General features: G+C 40.9%; 1 protein-coding gene across 6 annotated transcripts in view; it reads left to right on the top strand.

The window, feature by feature from the left end:
• The window catches only part of TMEM45A (transmembrane protein 45A), a 119,999-nt gene that overhangs the window by 47,155 nt on the left and 52,593 nt on the right, over positions 1-20,251 (top strand). For all 6 annotated transcript variants that reach the window (XR_010943759.1, XM_067739096.1, XM_067739097.1 and 3 more), the window contains 2 exons: positions 17,612-17,803; positions 18,959-19,171. Coding sequence is in view for 5 of the 6 variants with exons in the window: in XM_067739096.1 (XP_067595197.1) it covers positions 17,614-17,803; positions 18,959-19,171 (403 nt within the window). In the remaining variant the exon portion in view is untranslated. The remainder of the gene's footprint in view (positions 1-17,611; positions 17,804-18,958; positions 19,172-20,251) is intronic.

Here is a 20,251-nt window from a genome sequence, read left to right as displayed (position 1 = left end):
GTGAACCAGCTATACATATACATATGTCCCCATATCTCTTCCCTCTTGCATCTGCCTCACTCCCACCCTCCCTATCCCACCCCTCTAGGTGATCACAAAGCACTGAGCTGATCTCCCTGTGCTATGCAGCTGCTTCCCACTCGCTATCTATTTTACATTTGGTACTGTATATATATGTCCACGCCATTCTCTAACTTCGTCCCAGCTTACCCTGCTCCCTCCCTGTGTCCTCAAGTCCATTCTCTATGTCTGCGTCTTTCTTCCTGTCTTGCCCCTAGGTTCTTCAGAACCTTTTTTTTTTTTTTTTTAGATTCCATATATATATGTGTTAGCATATGGTATTTATTTTTCTCTTTCTGACTTACTTCACTCTGTATGACAGACTCTAGGTCCATCCACCTCACTACAAATATCTCAATTTTGTTTCTTTTTATGGCTGACTAATATTCCATTGTATATATGTGCCACATCTTCTTTATCCATTCATCTGTCGATGGACACTTAGATTGCTTCCATGTCCTGGCTATTGTAAATAGAGCTGCAATGAACATTGTGGTACATGACTTTTTTTGAATTATGGTTTTCTCAGGGTATATGCCCAGTAGTGGGGTTGCTGGGTCATATGGTAGTTCTACTTTTAGTTTTTTAAGGAACCTCCATACTGTTCTCTGTAGTGGCTGTATCAACTTACATTCCCACCAACAGTGCAAGAGGGTTCCCTTTTCTCCACACCCTCTCCAGCATTTATTGTTTGTAGATTTTTTGATGATGGCCATTCTGACCTGTGTGAGGTGATACCTCATTGTAGTTTTGATTTGCATTTCTCTCATCATTAGTGATGTTGAGCATCCTTTCATGTGTTTGTTGGCAATCTGTATATCTTCTTTGGAGAAGTGTCTATTTAGATCTTCTGCCCATTTCTGGATTGGGTTGTTTGTTTTCTTGCTATTGAGCTGCATGAGCTGCTTGTACATTTTGGAGATTAATCCTTTGTCAGTTGCTTTGTTTGCAAATATTTTCTCCCATTCTGAGGGTTATCTTTTTGTCTTGTTTATGGTTTCCTTTGCTGCAAAAGCTTTTAAGTTTCATTAGGTCCCATTTGTTTATTTTTGTTTTTATTTCCATTTCTCTAGGAGGTGGGTCAGAAAGGATATTGCTGTGATTTATGTCATAGAGTGTTCTGCCTCTGTTTTCCTCTAAGAGTTTATAGTGTCTGGCCTTGCATTTAGGTCTTTAATCCATTTTGAATAGGTGCACATAATCTGTTTGGACTTGTTTTGATACGGTTGTTAACAGCTAAACTTGTTACATTTCTCTTTTTCCCAAGAGAAAAGAAAAAAAAATCTTTTTACGTTAAGGGGTTTTGACTAAGAGTCTTGTAAACCAGTACTTCTTATTTGGGAAGGGGCTCTGATTTAGCCCCTCAGGGGATATTTATCAATATATGTAGATATCTTTGACTGTCACAACGGGTGGAAGAGTGCTGCCAGAATCTAGTATGTAGAGGCCAAGGATGTTGCTAAACATTTTGGAGAGCACAGGCCAGCCTCACACAACAAAGAATATGGGCATGAAATGTTAATAGTGCCGCTGTAGAGAAATTTTGCCCTAGACTAGTGTTTCTAGTTTTTAATGTGCATATGAATCACATGGGGATCTGGCTAAAATGATTCTGATTTGACCTCATGTCCCCAAAGGACAGAACTGGGCTACAGGTGTTCTCTGTAGATAGGCATCCAGATATCATTATGGATAGAGCTCTTGATAACAGCAACTCCTTCTTTAGAAGGTGTGATGCAAATGAACATGTCAACACTATTGATTCAGGTGTGGTCACTGCATTTTGGCTGTACATTGCTTAGTAAGTGAATCTAGGCCGTGGGGTGCCTGCACCTCTGCCCTGAAGCAGAGTGACATAGCTTTCTCTTCTGGGCAGGGAGTGGGTAGTAGAATACCGAGTTTGGAAGTCACATTTTTGTGGAAGCAGTTTGTCAAGACTGATGAATGTTCTGGATCTTCCCTGGGACATCCAAGAGATTCAAGTTGGCTATGAGGCAAGGTTAACGGAGAGTGAGATTTGAATGTCACCAGAATGAGGTATTGAAGGAGCTGGAGGAGTCCCCTTTGCTGGACATCTTTAAATAGAAATTAGATTCTTATATTGTGGAAGGGTTTAAGGGGTCTGATGCATATCTCTGTTATATCCTTTCTTTTTTTTTTCTCAAACCATTCAGTTGCTTCTTATTGTCCATGGAATAAAGTTTAAATGTATTAACCTGGCATTTAAGGTTCTCTATTATCTGGCTTTAAAGACCCTCTTAGTTTTTTTGTTTGTGTAGTTTTTTTTTTTTTTTTTTTGCGGTATGCGGGACTCTCACTGTTGTGGCCTCTCCCGTTGCAGAGCACAGGCTCCGGACGCGCAGGCTCAGCGGCCATAACTCACGGGCCCAGCTGCTCTGCGGCATGTGGGATCTTCCCGGACTGGGACACGAACCCGTGTCCCCTGCATTGGCAGGCAGACTCTCAACCACTGCGCCACCAGGGAAGCCCTGTTTTGTGTAGTTTTAAGAAAAGTTAAAAAAAAAATCTCAAAAGTAACAACCTAGGAATAGAGGGGGAACTTCCTCAATTTGATTCAGAATATCTACACAAAACCTACAGTTAACATCATACTTAATGGTGAAAGACTGGATGCGATCTCATTAAGACTGGGAACAAGGCAAGGTTGTCCCCTTTCACCACTAGTATTCAACATTATACTGGAAGTTCTAACTAATGCAATAATATAAGAAAAAGAAATACAACGTATACAGTTTGGGAAGGAAAAAAAAAAAACTGTCTGTGTTAGCAGAAGATATGATTGTCTACGTAGAAAATCCCAAAGAATCAACAACAACAAACTCCTGGAACTAGTAAGTGATTATAGTTGCAAGATATAAGGTTAATATATAGAAGTCAACTGTTCTCCTATATGCCAGCAATAAACACCTGGAGTTTGAAATTAAAAGCATAACACTTTTTACCTTAGTACCAAAGAAAAAAGAAATACAAGTTTAAGAAAATATGTTCAGGACGGAGCCCGCGTTTCCACAGAGCTGAAAGTCCCGGCTAGGGGTCTGTTCCCTCCGCTGTCACGGAACTGCCCCGGAGCCCGAGGGGAGGGGAGCCTCACGGAGGCTGCCGGCTCTGGAGGGGCCCCGGTGGTGAAGCCGCAACAGTCGTGCGGACGGCGGGCCGGGTTATGGAAGTTTTCAGTTCTTATGTCTTCAGGATAGAGACGAGGGGAAGATGGCAGAAGAGTAAGATGCGGAGATCACCTTCCTCCCCACAGATACACGTGGAACAACTCCTACAGAACACCTACTGAACGCTGGCCGAAGACCTCAGACCTACCAAAAGGCAAGAAAGTCCCCACGGACCTGGGTAGGGCAAAAGAAAAAAGAATAAACAGAGACAAAAGGATAGGGACGGAACTTGCACCAGTGGGAGGGAGCCGTGAAGGAGGAAAGGTTACCACACACTAGGAAGCCCCTTCGCAGGCGGAGACTGCGGATGGCGGAGTGGGGGGAGCTTTGGAGCTGCAGAGGAGAGCACAGTAACAGGGGTGCGGAGGGCAAAGTGGGGAGATTCCCGCACAGAGGATCAGTGCTAACCAGTACTCACCAGCCCGAGAGGCTTGTCTGCTCACTCGCCAGGGCGGGCGGGGCTGGGAGCTGAGGCTCAGGCTTCAGTCGGAGCCCCAGGAGAGGACGGGGGTTGGCGGCGTGAACACAGCCTGAAGGGGGTTAGTGCGCCACGGCTGGTCGGGAGGGAGTCCGGGGAAAAGTCTGGACCTGCCGAAGAGGCAAGAGACTTTTTCTTCCTTCTTTGTTTCCTGGTGCGTGAGGAGAGGGGATTAAGAGCGCTGCTTAAAGGAGCTCCAGAGACGGGCGCGAGCCGCAGCTAAAAGTGCGGACCCCAGAGACGGGCAGGAGACGCTAAGGCTGCTGCTGCCGCCACCAAAAAGCCTGTGTGTGAGCACAGGTCACTATCCACACACCCCTTCGGGGAAGCCTGTGCAGCCCGCCACTGCCAGGGTCCCGGGATCCAGGGACAACTTCCCCGGTAGAACGGACGGCGCGCCTCAGGCTGGTGCAACGTCACACCGGCCTCTGTCGCCGCAGGCTCGCCCCACATCCGCACCTCTCCCTCCCCCCAGCCTGAGTGAGCCAGAGCCCCCGAATCAGCGGTTTCTTTAACCCCGTCGTGTCTGAGCGAAGAACAGACGCCCTCCGGCGACCTACACGCAGAGGCGGGGCCACATCCAAAGCTGAGCGCCTGGGAGCTGTGAGAACAAAGAAGAGAAAGGGAAATCTCTCCCGGCAGCCTCGGAAGCAGCGGATTAAATCTCCACAATCAACTTGATGTACCCTGCATCTGTGGAATACATGAATAGACAACGAATCATCCCAAATTGAGGAGGTGGACTTTGAGAGCAAGATTTATTAATTTTTCCCATTTTCCTCTTTGTGAGTTTGTATGTTTCTGTGTGAGATTTTGTCTCTATAGCTTTGCTTCCACCATTTGTCCTAGGGTTCTATCCGTCCGTTTATTTTTCTTTCTTTGAAAAAAATTTTTTTCTTAATATTTTTTATTTTAATAACTTTATTTTATTTTATCTTTATTTTATCTTCTTTCTCTCTTTCTTTCTTTCCTTTGTTCCTGCCTCCCTCCCTCCTTTCTTTCTCTTTCTTTCTACTTTTTCTCCCTTTTATTCTGACCTGTGTGGATGAAAGGCTCTTGGTGCTACAGCCAGGACTCAGTGCTGTGCCTCTGAGGTGGGAGAGCCAACTTCAGGACACTGGTCCACAAGAGACCTCCCAGCTCCACATAATATCAAATGGCGAAAATCTCCCAGAGATCTCCATTTCAACCAGCACCCAGCTTCACTCAATGACCAGCAAGCTACAGTACTGGACACCCTATGCCAAACAACTAGCAAGACAGGAACACAACCCCACCTATTAGCAGAGAGGCTGCCTAAAATCATAATAAGTCCACAGACACCCCAAAACACACCACCAGATGTGGAACTGCCCACCAGAAAAACAAGATCCAGCCTCATCCACCAGAACACAGGCACTAGTACGCTCCACCAGGAAGCCTACACAACCCACTGAAAAAGCTTTAGCCACTGGGGACAGACACCAAAAACAACGGGAACTACAAAACTGCAGCCTGCAAAAAGGAGACCCCAAACACAGTAAGATAAGCAAAATGAGAAGACAGAAAAACAGCAGATGAAGGAGCAAGATAAAAACCCACCAGACCTAACAAATGAAGAGGAAATAGGCAGTCTACCTGAAAATTCAGAATAATGATAGTAAAGATGATCCAAAATCTTGGAAATAGAATGGACAAAATGCAAGAAACATTTAACAAGGACCTAGAAGAACTAAAGAGGAAACAAGCAATGATGAACAACACAATAAATGAAATTAAAAATACTCTAGATGGGATCAATAGCAGAATAACTGAGGCAGAAGGATGGATAAGTGACCTGGAAGATAAAATAATGGAAATAACTACTGCAGAGCAGAATAAAGAAAAAAGAATGAAAAGAATTGAGGACAGTCTCAGAGACCTCTGGGACAACATTAAACACACTAACATTTGAATTATAGGGGTTCCAGAAGAAGAAGAGAAAAAGAAAGGGACTGAGAAAATATTTGAAGACATTATAGTTGAAAACTTCCCTAATATGGGAAAGTAAATAGTTAATCAAGTTATGCCAAGACACATATTAATCAAACTCTCAAAAATTAAATACAAAGAAAACATATTAAAAGCAGCAAGGGAAAAACAACAAATAACACACAAGGGAATCCCCATAAGGTTAATGGCTGATCTTTCAGAGGAAACTCTGCCAACCAGAAAGGACTGGCAGGACATATTTAAAATGATGAAGGAGAAAAACCTGCAACCAACATTACTCTACCCAGCAAGGATCACATTCAGATTTGATGGAGAAATTAAAACCTTTACAGACAAGCAAAAGCTGAGAGAGTTCAGCACCACCAAACCAGCTTTACAACAACTGCTAAAGGAACTTCTCTAGGCAAGCAACACAAGAGAAGGAAAAGACCTACAATAATGAAGCCAAAACAATTAAGAAAATGGGAATAGGAACATACATATCGATAATTACCTTAAATGTAAATGGACTAAATGCTCCCACCAAAAGACAGAGATTTGCTGGATGGATACAAAAACAAGACCCATGCTGTCTACAAGAGACCCACTTCAGACCTAGAGACACATACAGACTGAAAGTAAGGGGATGGAAAAAGATATTCCATGCAAATGGAAACCAGAAGAAAGCTGGAGTAGCATTTCTCATATCAGACAAAACAGACTTTAAAATAAAGACTATTAGAAGAGACAAAGAAGGACACTACATAATGATCAAGGGATTGATCCAAGAAGAAGATATAACAATTGTAAATATTTATGCACCCAACATAGGAGCACCTCAATACATAAGGCAAATACTAACAGCCATAAAAGGGGAAATCGACAGTAACACATTCATAGTAGGGGACGCTAACACCCCACTTTCACCAATGGACAGATCATCCAAAATGAAAATAAATAAGGAAACACAAGCTTTAAATGATGCATTACACAAGATGGACTTAATTGATATTTATAGGATATTCCATCCAAAAACAATAGAGTACACATTTTTCTCTAGTGCTCATGGAACATTCTCCAGGATAGATCATATCTTGGGTCACAAATCAAGCCTTGGTAAATTTAAGAAAATTGAAATTGTATCAAGTATCTTTTCCGACCACAACGCTATGAGACTAGATATAAATTACAGGAAAAGATCTGTAAAAAATGCAAACACATGGAGGCTAAACAATACACTACTTAATAGCGAAGTGATCACTGAATATATCAAAGAGGAAATAGAAAATACCTAGAAACAAGTGACAATGGAGACACAACGACCCAAAACCTATGGGATGCAGCAAAAGCAGTTCTAAGAGGGAAGTTTATAGCAATACAATCCTACCTTAAGAAACAGGAAACACCTCGAATAAACAACCTAACCTTGCACCTAAAGCAATTAGAGAAAGAAGATCAAAAAATCCCAAAAGTTAGCAGAAGAAAAGAAATCATAAAGATCAGATCAGAAATAAATGAAAAAGAAATGAAGGAAATGATAGCAAAGATCAATAAAACTAGAAGCTGGTTCTTTGAGAAGATAAACAAAATTGATAAACCATTAGCCAGACTCATCAAGAAAAAAAGGGAGAAGACTCAAATCAATAGAATAAGAAATGAAAAAGGAGAAGTAACAACTGACACTGCAGAAATACAAAAGATCATGAGAGATTACTACAAGCAACTCTATGCCAATAAAATGGACAACCTGGAAGAAATGGACACATTCTTAGAAATGCACCACCTGCCAAGACTGAATCAGGAAGAAATAGAAAATATGAACGGACCAATCACATGCACTGAAATTGAAACTGTGATTAAAAATCTTCCAACAAACAAAAGCCCAGGACCAGATGGCTTCACAGGCGAATTCTATCAAACATTTAGAGAAGAGCTAACACCTATCCTTCTCAAACTCTTCCAAAATATAGCAGAGGGAGGAACAGTCCCAAACTCATTCTACGAGGCCACCATCACCCTGATACCAAAAACAGACAAGGATGTCACAAGGAAAGAAAACTACAGGCCAATATCACTGATGAACATAGATGCAAAATTCCTCAACAAAATACTAGCAAACAGAATCCAACAGCACACTAAAAGGATCATACACCATGATCAAGTGGGGTTTATTCCAGGAATGAAAGGATTCTTCAATATACGCAAATCATTCAACGTGATACACCATTTTTACAACCTGAAGGAGAAAAACCGTATGATCATCTCAATAGATGCAGAGAAAGCTTTTGACAAAATTCAACACCCATTTATGATAAAAACTCTGCAGAAAGTAGGCATAGAGGGAACTTTCCTCAACATAATAAAGGCCATATATGGCAAACCCACAGCCAACATCGTCCTCAATGGTGAAAAACTGAAAGCATTTCCACTAAGATCAGGAATAAGACAAGGTTGCCCACTCTCACCACTCTTATTCAACATAGTTTTGGAAGTTTTAGCCACAGCAGTCAGGGAAGAAAAAGAAATGAATCCAAATCGGAAAAGAAGAAGTAAAGCTGTCACTGTTTGCAGATGACATGATACTATACATAGAGAATCCTAAAGATGCTACCAGAAAACTACTAGAGCTAATCAATGAATTTGGTAAAGTAGCAGGATACAAAATTAATACACAGAAATCTCTGGCATTCCTATACACTAATGATGAAAAATCTGAAAGTGAAATCAAGAAAACACTCCCATTTACCATTGCAACAAAACGAATAAAATATCTAGCAATAAACGTACCTAAGGAGACAAAAGACATGTATGCAGAAAATTATAAGACACTGATGAAAGAAATTAAAGATGATAGAAACAGATGGAGAGATATACCATGTTCTTGGATTGGAAGAATCAACATTGTGAAAATGACTCTACTACGCAAAGCAATCTATAGATTCAATGCAATCCCTATCAAACTACCACTGGCATTTTTCACAGAACTAGAACAAAAAATTTCACAATTTGTATGGAAACACAAAAGACCCCGAATAGCCAAAGCAATCTTGAGAACGAAAAATGGAGCTGGAGGAATCAGGCTCCCTGACTTCATACTATACTACAAAGCTACAGTAATCAAGACAGTATGGTAGTGGCACAAAAACAAAAAGATAGGTCAATGGAACAGGATAGAAAGCCCAGAGATAAACCCACACACATATGGTCACCTTATCTTTGATAAAGGAGACAGGAATGTACAGTGGAGAAAGGACAGCCTCTTCAATAAGTGGTGCTGGGAAAACTGGACAGGTACATGTAAAAGTATGAGAGTAGAACACTCCCTAACACCATACACAAAAATAAGCTCAAAATGGATTAAAGACCTAAATATAAGACCAGAAACTATCAAACTCTTAGAGGAAAACATAGGCAGAACACTCTATGACATAAATCACAGCAAGATCCTTTTTGACCCACCTCCTAGAGAAATGGAAATAAAAACAAAAATAAACAAATGGGACCTAATGAAACTTCAAAGCTTTTGCACAGCAAAGGAAACCATAAACAAGACCAAAAGACAGCTCTCAGAATGGGGGAAAATATTTGCAAATGAAGTAACTAAAAAAGGATTAATCTCCAAAATTTATAAGCAGCTCATGCAGCTCAATAACAATAAAACAAACAACCCAATCCAAAAATGGGCAGAATTCCTAAATAGACATTTCTCCAAAGAAGGTATACAGATTGCCAACAAACACATGAAAGAATGCTCAACATCATTAATCATTAGAGAAATGCAAATCAAAACTACAATGAGATATCATCTCACACCAGTCAGAATGGCCATCATCAAAAACTCTAGAAACAGTAAATGCTGGAGAGGGTGTGGAGTTAAGGGTATACTCTTGCACTGCTGGTGGGAATGTGAATTGGCACAGCCACTATGGAGAACAGTATGGAGGTTCCTTAAAAAACTACAAATAGAACTACCATATGACCCAGCAATCCCACTACTGGGCATATACCCTGAGAAAACCATAATTCAAAAAGAGTCATGTACCAAAATATCCATTGCAGCTCTGTTTACAATAGCCCAGAGATGGAAACAACCTAAGTGTCATCATTGGATGAATGGATAAAGAAGATGTGGCACATATATACAATAGAATATTACTCAGCCATAAAAAGAAACGAAATTGAGCTATTTGTAATGAGGTGGATAGACCTAGAGTCTGTCCTACAGAGTGAAGTAAGTCAGAAAGAGAAAGACAAATACCGTATGCTAACACATATATATGGAATGTAAGAAAAAAAAATGTCATGAAGAACCTAGTGGTAAGACGGGAATAAAGACACAGATCTACTAGAGAATGGACTTGAGGATATGGGGAGGGTGAAGGGTAAGCTGTGACAAAGCGAGAGAGAGACATGGACATATATACACTACCAAACATAAGGTAGATAGCTAGTGGGAAGCAGCTGCATAGCACAGGGAGATCAGCTCGGTGCTTTGTGACCGCCTGGAAAGGTGGGTTAGGGAGTGTGTGAGGGAGGGAGACGCAAGAGGGAAGAGATATGGGAACATATGTATATGTATAACTCATTCACTTTGTTAGAAGCAGAAACTAACACACCATTATAAAGCAATTATATTCCAATAAAGATGTAAAAAAAAAGTTACAAACTGCTTTCCAATGGGGCTGTACCATTTTGTGTTCCCACCTGCAGTGTATGAGGTCCAGTTGTCCACATTCTTGCCAACCTGTGATATTGTCTTTTAAACTTTGGCTGTTCTAGTGGATATGTATTGGTATTTGTTATTTTAATTAGCATTTCCCAAATGAATAATGATATTGAACATCTTTTCCTGTGCTTCTTTGCCAGTTGCATATAAAAGTTTTAATTTTTGACAGATGACTAGACCTTTGTCAGATGAAGTCATTGCAGGCTACTCAGGCCAGCTTTCTTCTTTATTGTCAGCCCTGTGCATTCTGACTTTGACTACAGTAGTAAATAAATAGTCTTGCTACGGGCAAAGTTTCACCTCCTTTACATGTGCTAATAACTCAATGATAGACAGTCACAGAAGGAGGAGCCCTTTCCCTGTAGTGTTTAACCTCCTCAAATGTACTTGATGAAGACTATTTGATGGAACTATTCAGAAACCTTTTCTAGTTTCTGCCCTTATCTATGAGGAGGCCACATTTAAACCTGAGCGTTTTAGTGCCCCTTTGCTTGTCTCCACATACTCTAAGCCTTTGGTTCTCAAAACTCAAGAATACATAAAAAATAACTTGTGAGTGCTTGTTAAAAATGCAGACTTCTGGGGCTTCCCTGGTGGCGCAGTGATTATGAATCTGCCTGCCAATGGAGGGGACACGGGTTCGAGCCCTGGTCCGGGAAGATCCCCATGCCGCGGAGCAACTAAGCCCGTGCGCCACAACTACTGAGCCTGTGCTCTAGAGCCCGTGTGCCACCACTACTGAAACCCGTGCGCCTGGAGCCCGTGCTCCACAACAAGAGAAGCCACCGCAATGAGAAGCCCGCGCACCTTAGCGAAGAGTAGCCCCTGCTTGCCGAAACTAGAGAAAGCCTGCACGCAGCAACAAAGACCCAACACAGCCAAAAATAAAATAGTAAATAATAAAAATAAATACTGGGGCTCCCCCTGCCGATTGATTTAGTAGATATGAATGAGCCCAGGAATCTGCATTTAATTAGCCTCTCCAGCTATTTCTTTTCTTTCTTTTTTTTTTTTTTAAATGAAAGCTTCTTTCTTTATTTATTTTTGGCTGTGTTGGGTCTTCGTTTCTGTGTGAGGGCTTTCTCTAGTTGTGGCGAGCGGGGGCCACTCTTCATCGCAGTGCGCGGGCCTCTCACTGTTGCGGCCTCTCTTGTTGTGGAGCGCAAGCTCCAGACGCGCAGGCTCAGTAGTTGTGGCTCATGGGCCTAGTTGCTCTGCGGCATGTGGGATCTTCCCAGACCAGGGCTCGAACCCGTGTCGCCTGCATTGGCAGGCAGATTCTCAACCACTGCGCAACCAGGGAAGCCCTCTCCAGCTATTTCTGATCCTGGTTGCCACCGAGGCCAGGGTTTCAGGGAGGTGGGGTCCCAGGCAGGAGCTCATCATTCATTAGCTATTTATTGAGTGCTTACTTGGTGTGAAATATAGGGGATATGGCCCTTGTTCACCAAGAGTTTACATTGAGGGGGGAAATAAGACTTGAATGCAGATAGGGTAACAGCTGCTTGCTCTCCAGGTTAGAGTTAGACTGTTCTTTCTTTCTTGCTCACATTTCACTTTGTGCAAGCCTCACATTGGTTTAGAATAATTTTTTCTAACTTATTTATTCACTTTTCTCTCTATCAGATTGTGTATTCCTTGAGGGCAAGTGAGCTTCACTGTTGACCTAAAGCATTTTTTTCAATCATCTTTTCCTACTCCTATAACTTTGATTTTGGCAATGACTTCAACCTTAGTACCTTAGCAATGACTCCAACCTTATCACCTTGCTTGAGGCACTGTATGTTACAAAATGGTTTATCTTATCAATGATGTTTTATTATGTTACTGCTGCCGTAACCATTCCCTTTGTCGTCTATCCATCTTGATGGCCTGGAAGAGAGGTAGCAAAGATCAGACATGCTCCATTGGCTTTGGTTTTCACAGCAGGTGGGACATGACTGTGGTCATGTGGGTGAGATGTCAAGGTGAGTCGGGAAGTACTCTACGGCACAACGTTTGGACTGGAAGTTAGGATGTTCAAAAGGGGGTGGTCCTTAGATTCACATTTATGCAGGCATTGTGACATTCTGAAGACTTATTTGCTCAAGTTCAAGCTGGAAAGATATGAGCACATAGGTTAAGTCTCCAAGGAGGAAGAGTGAGCAGTTTTAGATTTAGACCAGTCGGTATCTACTTTTCCTTCTTGAGACTGGAACGATTGTAAATTCTCTTCTGGGAGAAGAGAATTGCATTTGACTTGACACTGAGGAAAGTGTGACGGTAAGGATAATTTAACTAAGAATAGTCTTTCAAAACAGTTGAAATTTTGGAGAGAAAGAACTGGTATGGAATGATGGAGAATCAAAAAAGTTTAAAGCTATATATGCTTGTATACACTTTGCTTTTAGAATTAAGGCAAACGGTAAAGTGAGCTCAAGAAATGGCTCTAATTGGTTTAGTGTATTGGAATATATAAATGTCTTGAAATATGAGTCACTAATTAAGATTTAGGGATACTTTATTTTGGTGCTGGCTCAAGATGAATTTTTAGTTTAAGTTTTTCTCCATGGTATTCATTTTATATTGAAGTTAGATATTTTGTTGAGATTCCAACAAGTAAATTGTAGGATTTCTTTCTCTGGGCTATTTTGAGTTCTCTCCTCTTTCTGTACACAGGTCTGGTTTTTGGTTTAAGTGACTTTGGTTAATGGGAATTAACACCTAACGCCTGATTTAGATCTTGAGATTTGCCCAATATTATCCCCAAGTGCTAGAGTTTAAAAATATTTTCGGGTGGTGAGTGAGTGTGTGTGTATGGCAGTGGTCAGAAAAAAGGAGCCAATGAGGGTTTTAGGGGTTGCTTCTTGTCTTAGCCCAGAGGGTGATGGTTGGTGTCATTAGGAGCAGAGGGTTTTTTTCAGATGGGGAGGAATAAACATTTTTAGGATGAATGGCAGCTGGAAGCCAGTGATTGAATCTTGAAGCCCACCATTTTAGGCCTGCCTGAACCTCTTTCCCCACGAGATTACAAATGGTGCGATTAAGCAGGGAGGATGTTGAGGAAGGACCTTTTGGTTTGCTATCCTGGTGATTTTCCCTGGGGTTTCTGCTAGCTTTCTGGCAGGTATGTTCTGCTTTGTGGAAGAGGAAAGCCCTGTGTTCTCCTTCCAAGGGCAATGTGTCTGCTTTTTTGATTGAGATCTAATTAAACTCTGGACTACTATGTTTTCATAAGCAGTGAGTTGTACCTGTAGGCAATAGAAAAACAGGTAACAAAAGACAGATATACAGAGAGTGGTTTTCTAGAAGTTGAGTGAAGTGTTGTTTGAGGATTTGAGTGATTTTTTCCTCTCCACAGTGGAAGTGAAATCAAATGAATGCCATTTTGTTGCCAGGAGCAACTGGGTCTGCTTAGTCCTTTAGCCAGGCAAATACAACAAGCTGCTTTGACTTCATTTTGTTTGGGTCTTTTAAACAGAGAAAGATTGGAAGCATCAGAGTGTTTCAGATTAAAAGGCTAAAGATACAGAAATTCTATAACTGATGTAAGAACAAGGAATCATTTCTTTTTTTTTTAAATTTATTTACTTTTATTTGTTGCAGTGCATGGGCCTCTCATTGCAGTGGCTTCTCTTGTTGCAGAGCACGGGCTCTAGAGCGCAGGCTCAGCAGTTGTGGTGCATGGGCTTAGCTGCTCCGTGGCATGTGGCATCCTCCCAGACCAGGGCTCAAACCCGTGTCCCCTGCACTGGCAGGCAGATTCTTAACCACCGCGCCACCAGGGAAGCCCGAGGAGTCATTTCTTATCTCACTCTGCTCATCTCAAAATCTTTCAACTATTCCCCATTGCCTCCGTATCACATCCCAATGGGCTGTGCTGAGATATATTGGTCCATTCAGCCTTTGGGGCAGCAGGAACCTGTTAACTGGTCATAGAGGTGGATTTGGCCTAGAGCTGCACAATTCAGAAATTTTCATGTTATCTCCAAGATAGGTAGTATGTTTCACGTGTGTGTTCAAAGTACTTATTAGGTAAAAGTAAACATTTAAAAGCAACCACAGTTTTGGTAACTCTGTTTTGGAATTTTCTTCCTTTTTTTCCTATACCAGAAGCCTTAAAAAACAAACAAACAAACAAAAACAGGACCAGGCTCCTAACCTCTGAGAAACCTCAAGTACCTGCTTCACAGGCTTTCACAATATAGTGAAATTTCACAGGCTAATGGAGAAGGCAGACTTTCAGTAACTAATCACACAAAGAATTCATTGAAGTAAGAACTGGGTGCTTTGAGAAGGTATAAGAGCGGTCCTCTCCTATCTGGGCCATCAGGGAGGATTTCCCCAAGCAGATAAAACTGAAGAGGCTAGGGGAAGTCAGCCAAGTTTGGGGCAGGAGAGGGTTGACCTAAGGAAGCAGAGGCAGTAAGTATCAATAACCAATTAGTTTTCAGGGACATAGGTGGACTTTAGGATGACTCTCACATTTTGGGTTTGGGCAAGTGGGTGAATGGTGGTAACTGGAGGAAAAATTATTTTCTGGTAATGGATGGGTAGATGATTAGTTCAATGGAGGTGTTGTATAAATATGTGATCTTGTATTATAAGAAGGGCTTAGTTACTTTTGTTAAGTTAGAACTTCACAGTGTATAAGACACTATGTAGGTCCAGTGGGGAAATAGAAGAATAGATTTATGGTTCCTGCTTTCAAGGAGCTTATTCTTTTTTTTTTTTTTTTTTGCGGTACGCGGGCTCTCACTGTTGTGGCCTCTCCCATTGCGGAGCACAGGCTCCGGACGTGCAGGGCTCAGAGGCCATGGCTCACGGGCCCAGCCACTCCGCGGCATGTGGGATCCTCCTGGACCGGGGCACGAACCCATGTCCCCTGCATCGGCAGGCGGAGTCTCAACCACTGCACCATCAGGGAAGCCCAAGGAGCTTATTCTTTAATTGCAGTCAAGGAGTTAAATAACCCCTGAAGATTCTAGTAACACTCTAAGACAACAGCAGGAGAAATGTTATAGGCAGTACACAAATGATTGCTAAGTGAATTGTATAGGTGCTTCTTTCTTTTCTGCAATTGGTATCCAAGTAGAATTGCTCATCTGGTTTTACTCTTGTTTTACTTTCATAGTTTGAGATGGGTTGAGGATAGCATGAGCTTGTTTAATAATACTGTGGGTTATTTGCTTTGGAATAACTCATTTTAATTTTAAATTTGTCTCATTTTACAGAAGAGGAAACTAAGGCATGAGAGGTTAAATAACTTTCCCAAAGTCATGTAGCTGGTAAATGGTAAAGTTGGGATTCAGATCTAGTCAACCTGAATCCAAAGTCCCCTCTCCTCAGTTTTTAAAAAATCCTATTCTTTTTATTTTTGATTTTTACTAAATATATCCCCTATCTCCTAATTTTAGACATATATATTGTTTCTAATTTGGTGCCTGTATTTCTGGTTAGACCTTTAGGATAAAGTCCTGGAAGTGGATTTCCTGTACCAAGGAATGCAAAATTTTTAAGGTTCCTTAGAACATATCAAATTCTTTTCCAGAAAAGTTCAAAAAATTTACAGTCGAGATGTACTTTTCAATCCCATGTAGAAGCATTTTTCAATTTCACGTGGTTGTCTAAGCCAAGACAAGTAAGAGGACTCAGTAACACTGTGATAAAGATGGTGGTTAGGATAATGAATCACAGAATCTGTTAGAGCAGGAAGGAACTCCAGGTGTCATCTAGGCCACCTCTTTCTTTATTAATTAAGAGCCAAGGCTCAGAGAGCTTAAGGGACATAGTCCAAACCATACGTCTAACAGAGTCAGAGTTAGGATAAGAAGCTGCTCTTAGCACTGTGTGACACATTGAATCAGAGTCTCTTGATGGTAGGCATGATTCAGGGGTGTGCTGAAATGTCCATCTGGGGTCTCAATTGGAGATTTAACAGACTTAGTGTTGGAGTCAGCTTCATAGTTCCCCCTTGAAACTTCACAGTTGTGTCAGAGGGATGTGGAAGTAACTCAGAGGGATCTGCCCCGAACTGAGAGGTCCAGTACCCACCCAAGGAGATAAAGAACTCTTCTGGGCCGGGGGAACCCTGAAATCCCCTTTCATGAGTTCTCCTGCAGCTGGCCTACTCTGATCCACAGGGATGATTCTGAACTCTCTTTTCGTTATTCTGTAGATGGTACAATATGTTTGAAGAAAGGGCTGCTCACATAATTCAAAACTCATATAATTCAAAACTGGTTTTCTATAGCACTGACCAAAAAAGAAGGAGGATATTTCTGTTTTTTATTGCTCGATCATGTAGCAATAGTGTAAACAGAATTTACAAATTGATTTGGCTTGGTATCCCTCTGGATAGGCTGGGTTAAGCTGTTAAACCTCAACATTTTAATGACTTAACACAATAAAGGGTTGCTTCTTGCAAAAATCTGATGCAGGCTGGTTGACTGTCTCCTATGTTGCCGATATGCCATGCCAGGGTTGCCAAAGCATGGGAAAAGAGAGTTAAAGGAGCCATACAGTCTCTTAACTGACTCAGCCTGGAAGTGACAAATGCCACAGTCCATTGGCCAGAACTAGAAACGTGGTTCTGACTCAAATGGAGAAGGGGCTGGGAAAAGTGCGTGGAAGAGTACACAGATACTTGATGAGCCCTAATGGTCTCTTCCACACACTTGATGCTTGATACTTTGAAATTACCTGCTTAAAATTTTTTGTAGGCAATTTCATATCATTTCAAGTTTTAAGCATAAAGGTAAAACTTTCCTGTTACTTTCTTTCAAATATGCTTAAAGTGTAAGTGTTGGTTGAGTACACACTATCATTTTTAATATATCTTTTGAGCTCCCTGTTAAAAACAATGAAACTTTTCAAAAATAGTTGTGAGATTTAGGTAAGTCATTTCACTTCTCTAAACCTGAATCCCAATTGAAAATGTGACTTAGCCCCTCATTCATGGGTATGTTGTGAAAATTAGATTAGAGATCACATGTAGAACACTTGACACAGTGCCTAGAACAAGGTAAGTGTTCAACAAATGTGGATTTTTCCTCTTTTTGGTATTGTTGATATTTAATGGATCTACCACTGTTGACAGTAATACTGGATCCTCTGACTCAGAGGTGTATCCATCATCATCAGAAGATAGCGTACTTTACAGGAATAAGCGATGTTTTGGCCAAATTCTGGAAATGAAATGTCTTCATCTTCTATATGTTCTTATTTTAATAGTCATGGGGGATTTCAAAGGCCATGCTCTCCCTGGAACCTTCTTCTTTATCTTGGGGATTTGGTGGACAACAAAGTGCATTCTGAAATATGCCTTCAAAAAGCACAAGCGGACTTCCTACCTTGATTCCAAAGTATTATTCCATCGAGTAGAAATTTTGGAGGGAATCATAATAGCTGGAATGGCTTTAACTGGTGAGTGACCCTTTTCTGTGTTCTGTCTGCTTTTTGGGGTATTTTCACATGCAAAGAGAAGATTCAATATCAAAACAAGAAATTGCTAAAATAAAATTTTTATTCAAAAATACTGAAATACATATTCTAATTGTAATTTCTATCTGATATAATTTACTAGAAGGTGATACTTCATGTTTATACAAAGGGCTATTCCTTAATGAGTTAGTCATAGCTGTTAACTTGCCTGCCCATTCAAGGTGAATTTCCTTTATAGAATTAGTTGGAGCCTTTAAAATAATTTTGTATCAATTATTCTGATGCCTGAAAGAGTAAACTCTATCAGAAACCATTTTTCAAAATGACACCAAAATAATCAAATGATTATGGGAAGGCTTCAATAATAAATCATTGCCGATAGGCTGTCCAGACGGTCAGGCTGAAGAAAACTTATCTCCTGCGCTCATCCTCTTTGTGTGATTACTAAATTAGAGAGGGAGGTTGGGCCAGATGATTGTAAGGCCTTTCCATTGGCTCCATGATTCTGTAAAAATGTTCTGTGTTTTTAAAGTTTTAAAGAGAGGGATTTCGTTGCCAAATTCTATAGATTAATAAATAAAGCAGCATCTTCAAGAAAGCTTAAATGTGTAACTGACTAGACTCTATGCTGTATCTGTCTGTGCTTTCTCGGTTATCCTTAACTGGGGAGAAGCTGAACTCTTAGCATTTTAATCCTGAACCAAGCACAACTCCCTACCCAAAGACATAGTGTATAAGAAGGAAATAATCAGATGCCATAGAACTAATCTCACAAATCTAAATCCAAAATTACTCAGGATTTATCTAGTCATTAAATTAAAATAGGAACTAAGACCGTCAGTGGAACTGATCGGGGAACTCAGTGGAACTAAGATCATTAGCTTTGAAGATCTGAAATAGCTGTTTGACTAAATTGGCCATCTTTGACTAAAAGTGATTATCCAAACCAGTATTTGAAGCTCTAAAACCAGCCTAAAGAACCAGTGCTCAGCTGTTAGGGAACAGCCCCGAAAGATGAATCAATGTCATAAAAGGACACTATATTGGACTAAGCAGTAGGCTGATCCTTCTGCATCTTCCTGCTTTCTCAATAAAGTTATGGAAAGATTGCTTAAAGTGTGCTATGTCCCTCCGTAGGCATGCTTGGAGAACAGTTTATTCCTGGAGGACCACACCTGACCTTATATGACTACAAAGAGGGCCAGTGGGTCCAACTCCTGGGCTGGCATCATTTTACCATGTACTTCTTCTTTGGGCTGCTGGGTGTGACAAACATCTTATGTTCCACCATCAGGTCACTTCCTGCCTCCTTTACCAAGTTAATGTTAGCAAATGCCTTATTTGTGGAGGGTAAGTATGGGTATTTTCATATACCTTTCACTATTATTGGACATTTGTCTAGCCCTTTACAATAATACTCCTTTAGTGTCCTGGTGCAGCCTTGACCCACAGGGCCATCTGTTTGGGCCATGGTGAGCTATTGAGATGTCCTAGACAGTATGCCCAAGTTTTTCCTTCCCTACTGACTCATTTAGTATAGCTGGACAAGCGCAATCATTCAATGTGTTTTATTCATATTTCACATCTGTCTTAAAGAACCACCTACCATGGTTATTTATCTCTGGTTTATCCTGGAGATTATCATTATTTCCATCTTTAACATGTGAAACTGAGCTCAGAGTAGTGAAGCATATATATCCTCAAACGAAGAGACCACTCACAGCAGAGTAGCTTCCATACCTACAAACTAGCCTTTTTAATATTGATATAGTAAAACTCCACCATTACATGATAAGCAGGGTCCAAAAAATTCAGTCACAGAAAAATGAGGTCCTAACATTTTTTTGTTCAGTTGGCCTCCCTGTTACTGTATAAGGAAACACTGAAAACAAGTATTTAATGATTTGTTTTCATTTATTTCATATGTAAAGGATAGATTGATCATAGAACTGAAAAAGCCCCCAGTTATCAGGAGGCAGTCATTTCCTAACGTCCACCTTGCCTCCCACGTCTAAAGGTAAGAGCTTTTGCCAAACGCTCTTTGAAAACAAGAGCTAGATAAAAGTTGGGCACCAACAACTAAGCATGATTCTCATTATCTCAGGATGTTACCATATTTTGAATGAACATCCTTTCCTCCTCATCCAAATGAAAAGAATGAAGCTGAAGCTGGAATCTGTCCATGGGATTAAAAAATGTAGCTAGCTACTACTTCTTGGAAGCTTCCAGAGAATCTTGTCGTACCCATCAAAGTGCACTTTTATGATTTGTGTGTATATCTGCTGCCTCCAGTGGACTGAATTCCTTAAGGCGAGGCTTTGTCTCATTCCTCTGCCTATTCACCCTAACTCCTGCTGCCCTACCCTCATCATGCTTATTATTCATCCTTTTGCATAAGAGGTGCTTTGAAATATAGTTGGTTGAAAATGT

The sequence above is a fragment of the Pseudorca crassidens genome, chromosome 5 (assembly GCF_039906515.1).
Source record: "Pseudorca crassidens isolate mPseCra1 chromosome 5, mPseCra1.hap1, whole genome shotgun sequence".
Taxonomy (NCBI): Eukaryota; Metazoa; Chordata; class Mammalia; order Artiodactyla; family Delphinidae; genus Pseudorca; species Pseudorca crassidens.
The sequence above is the reverse complement of the archived record's forward strand: the minus strand, read 5'-3'. Positions and strand labels throughout refer to the sequence as shown.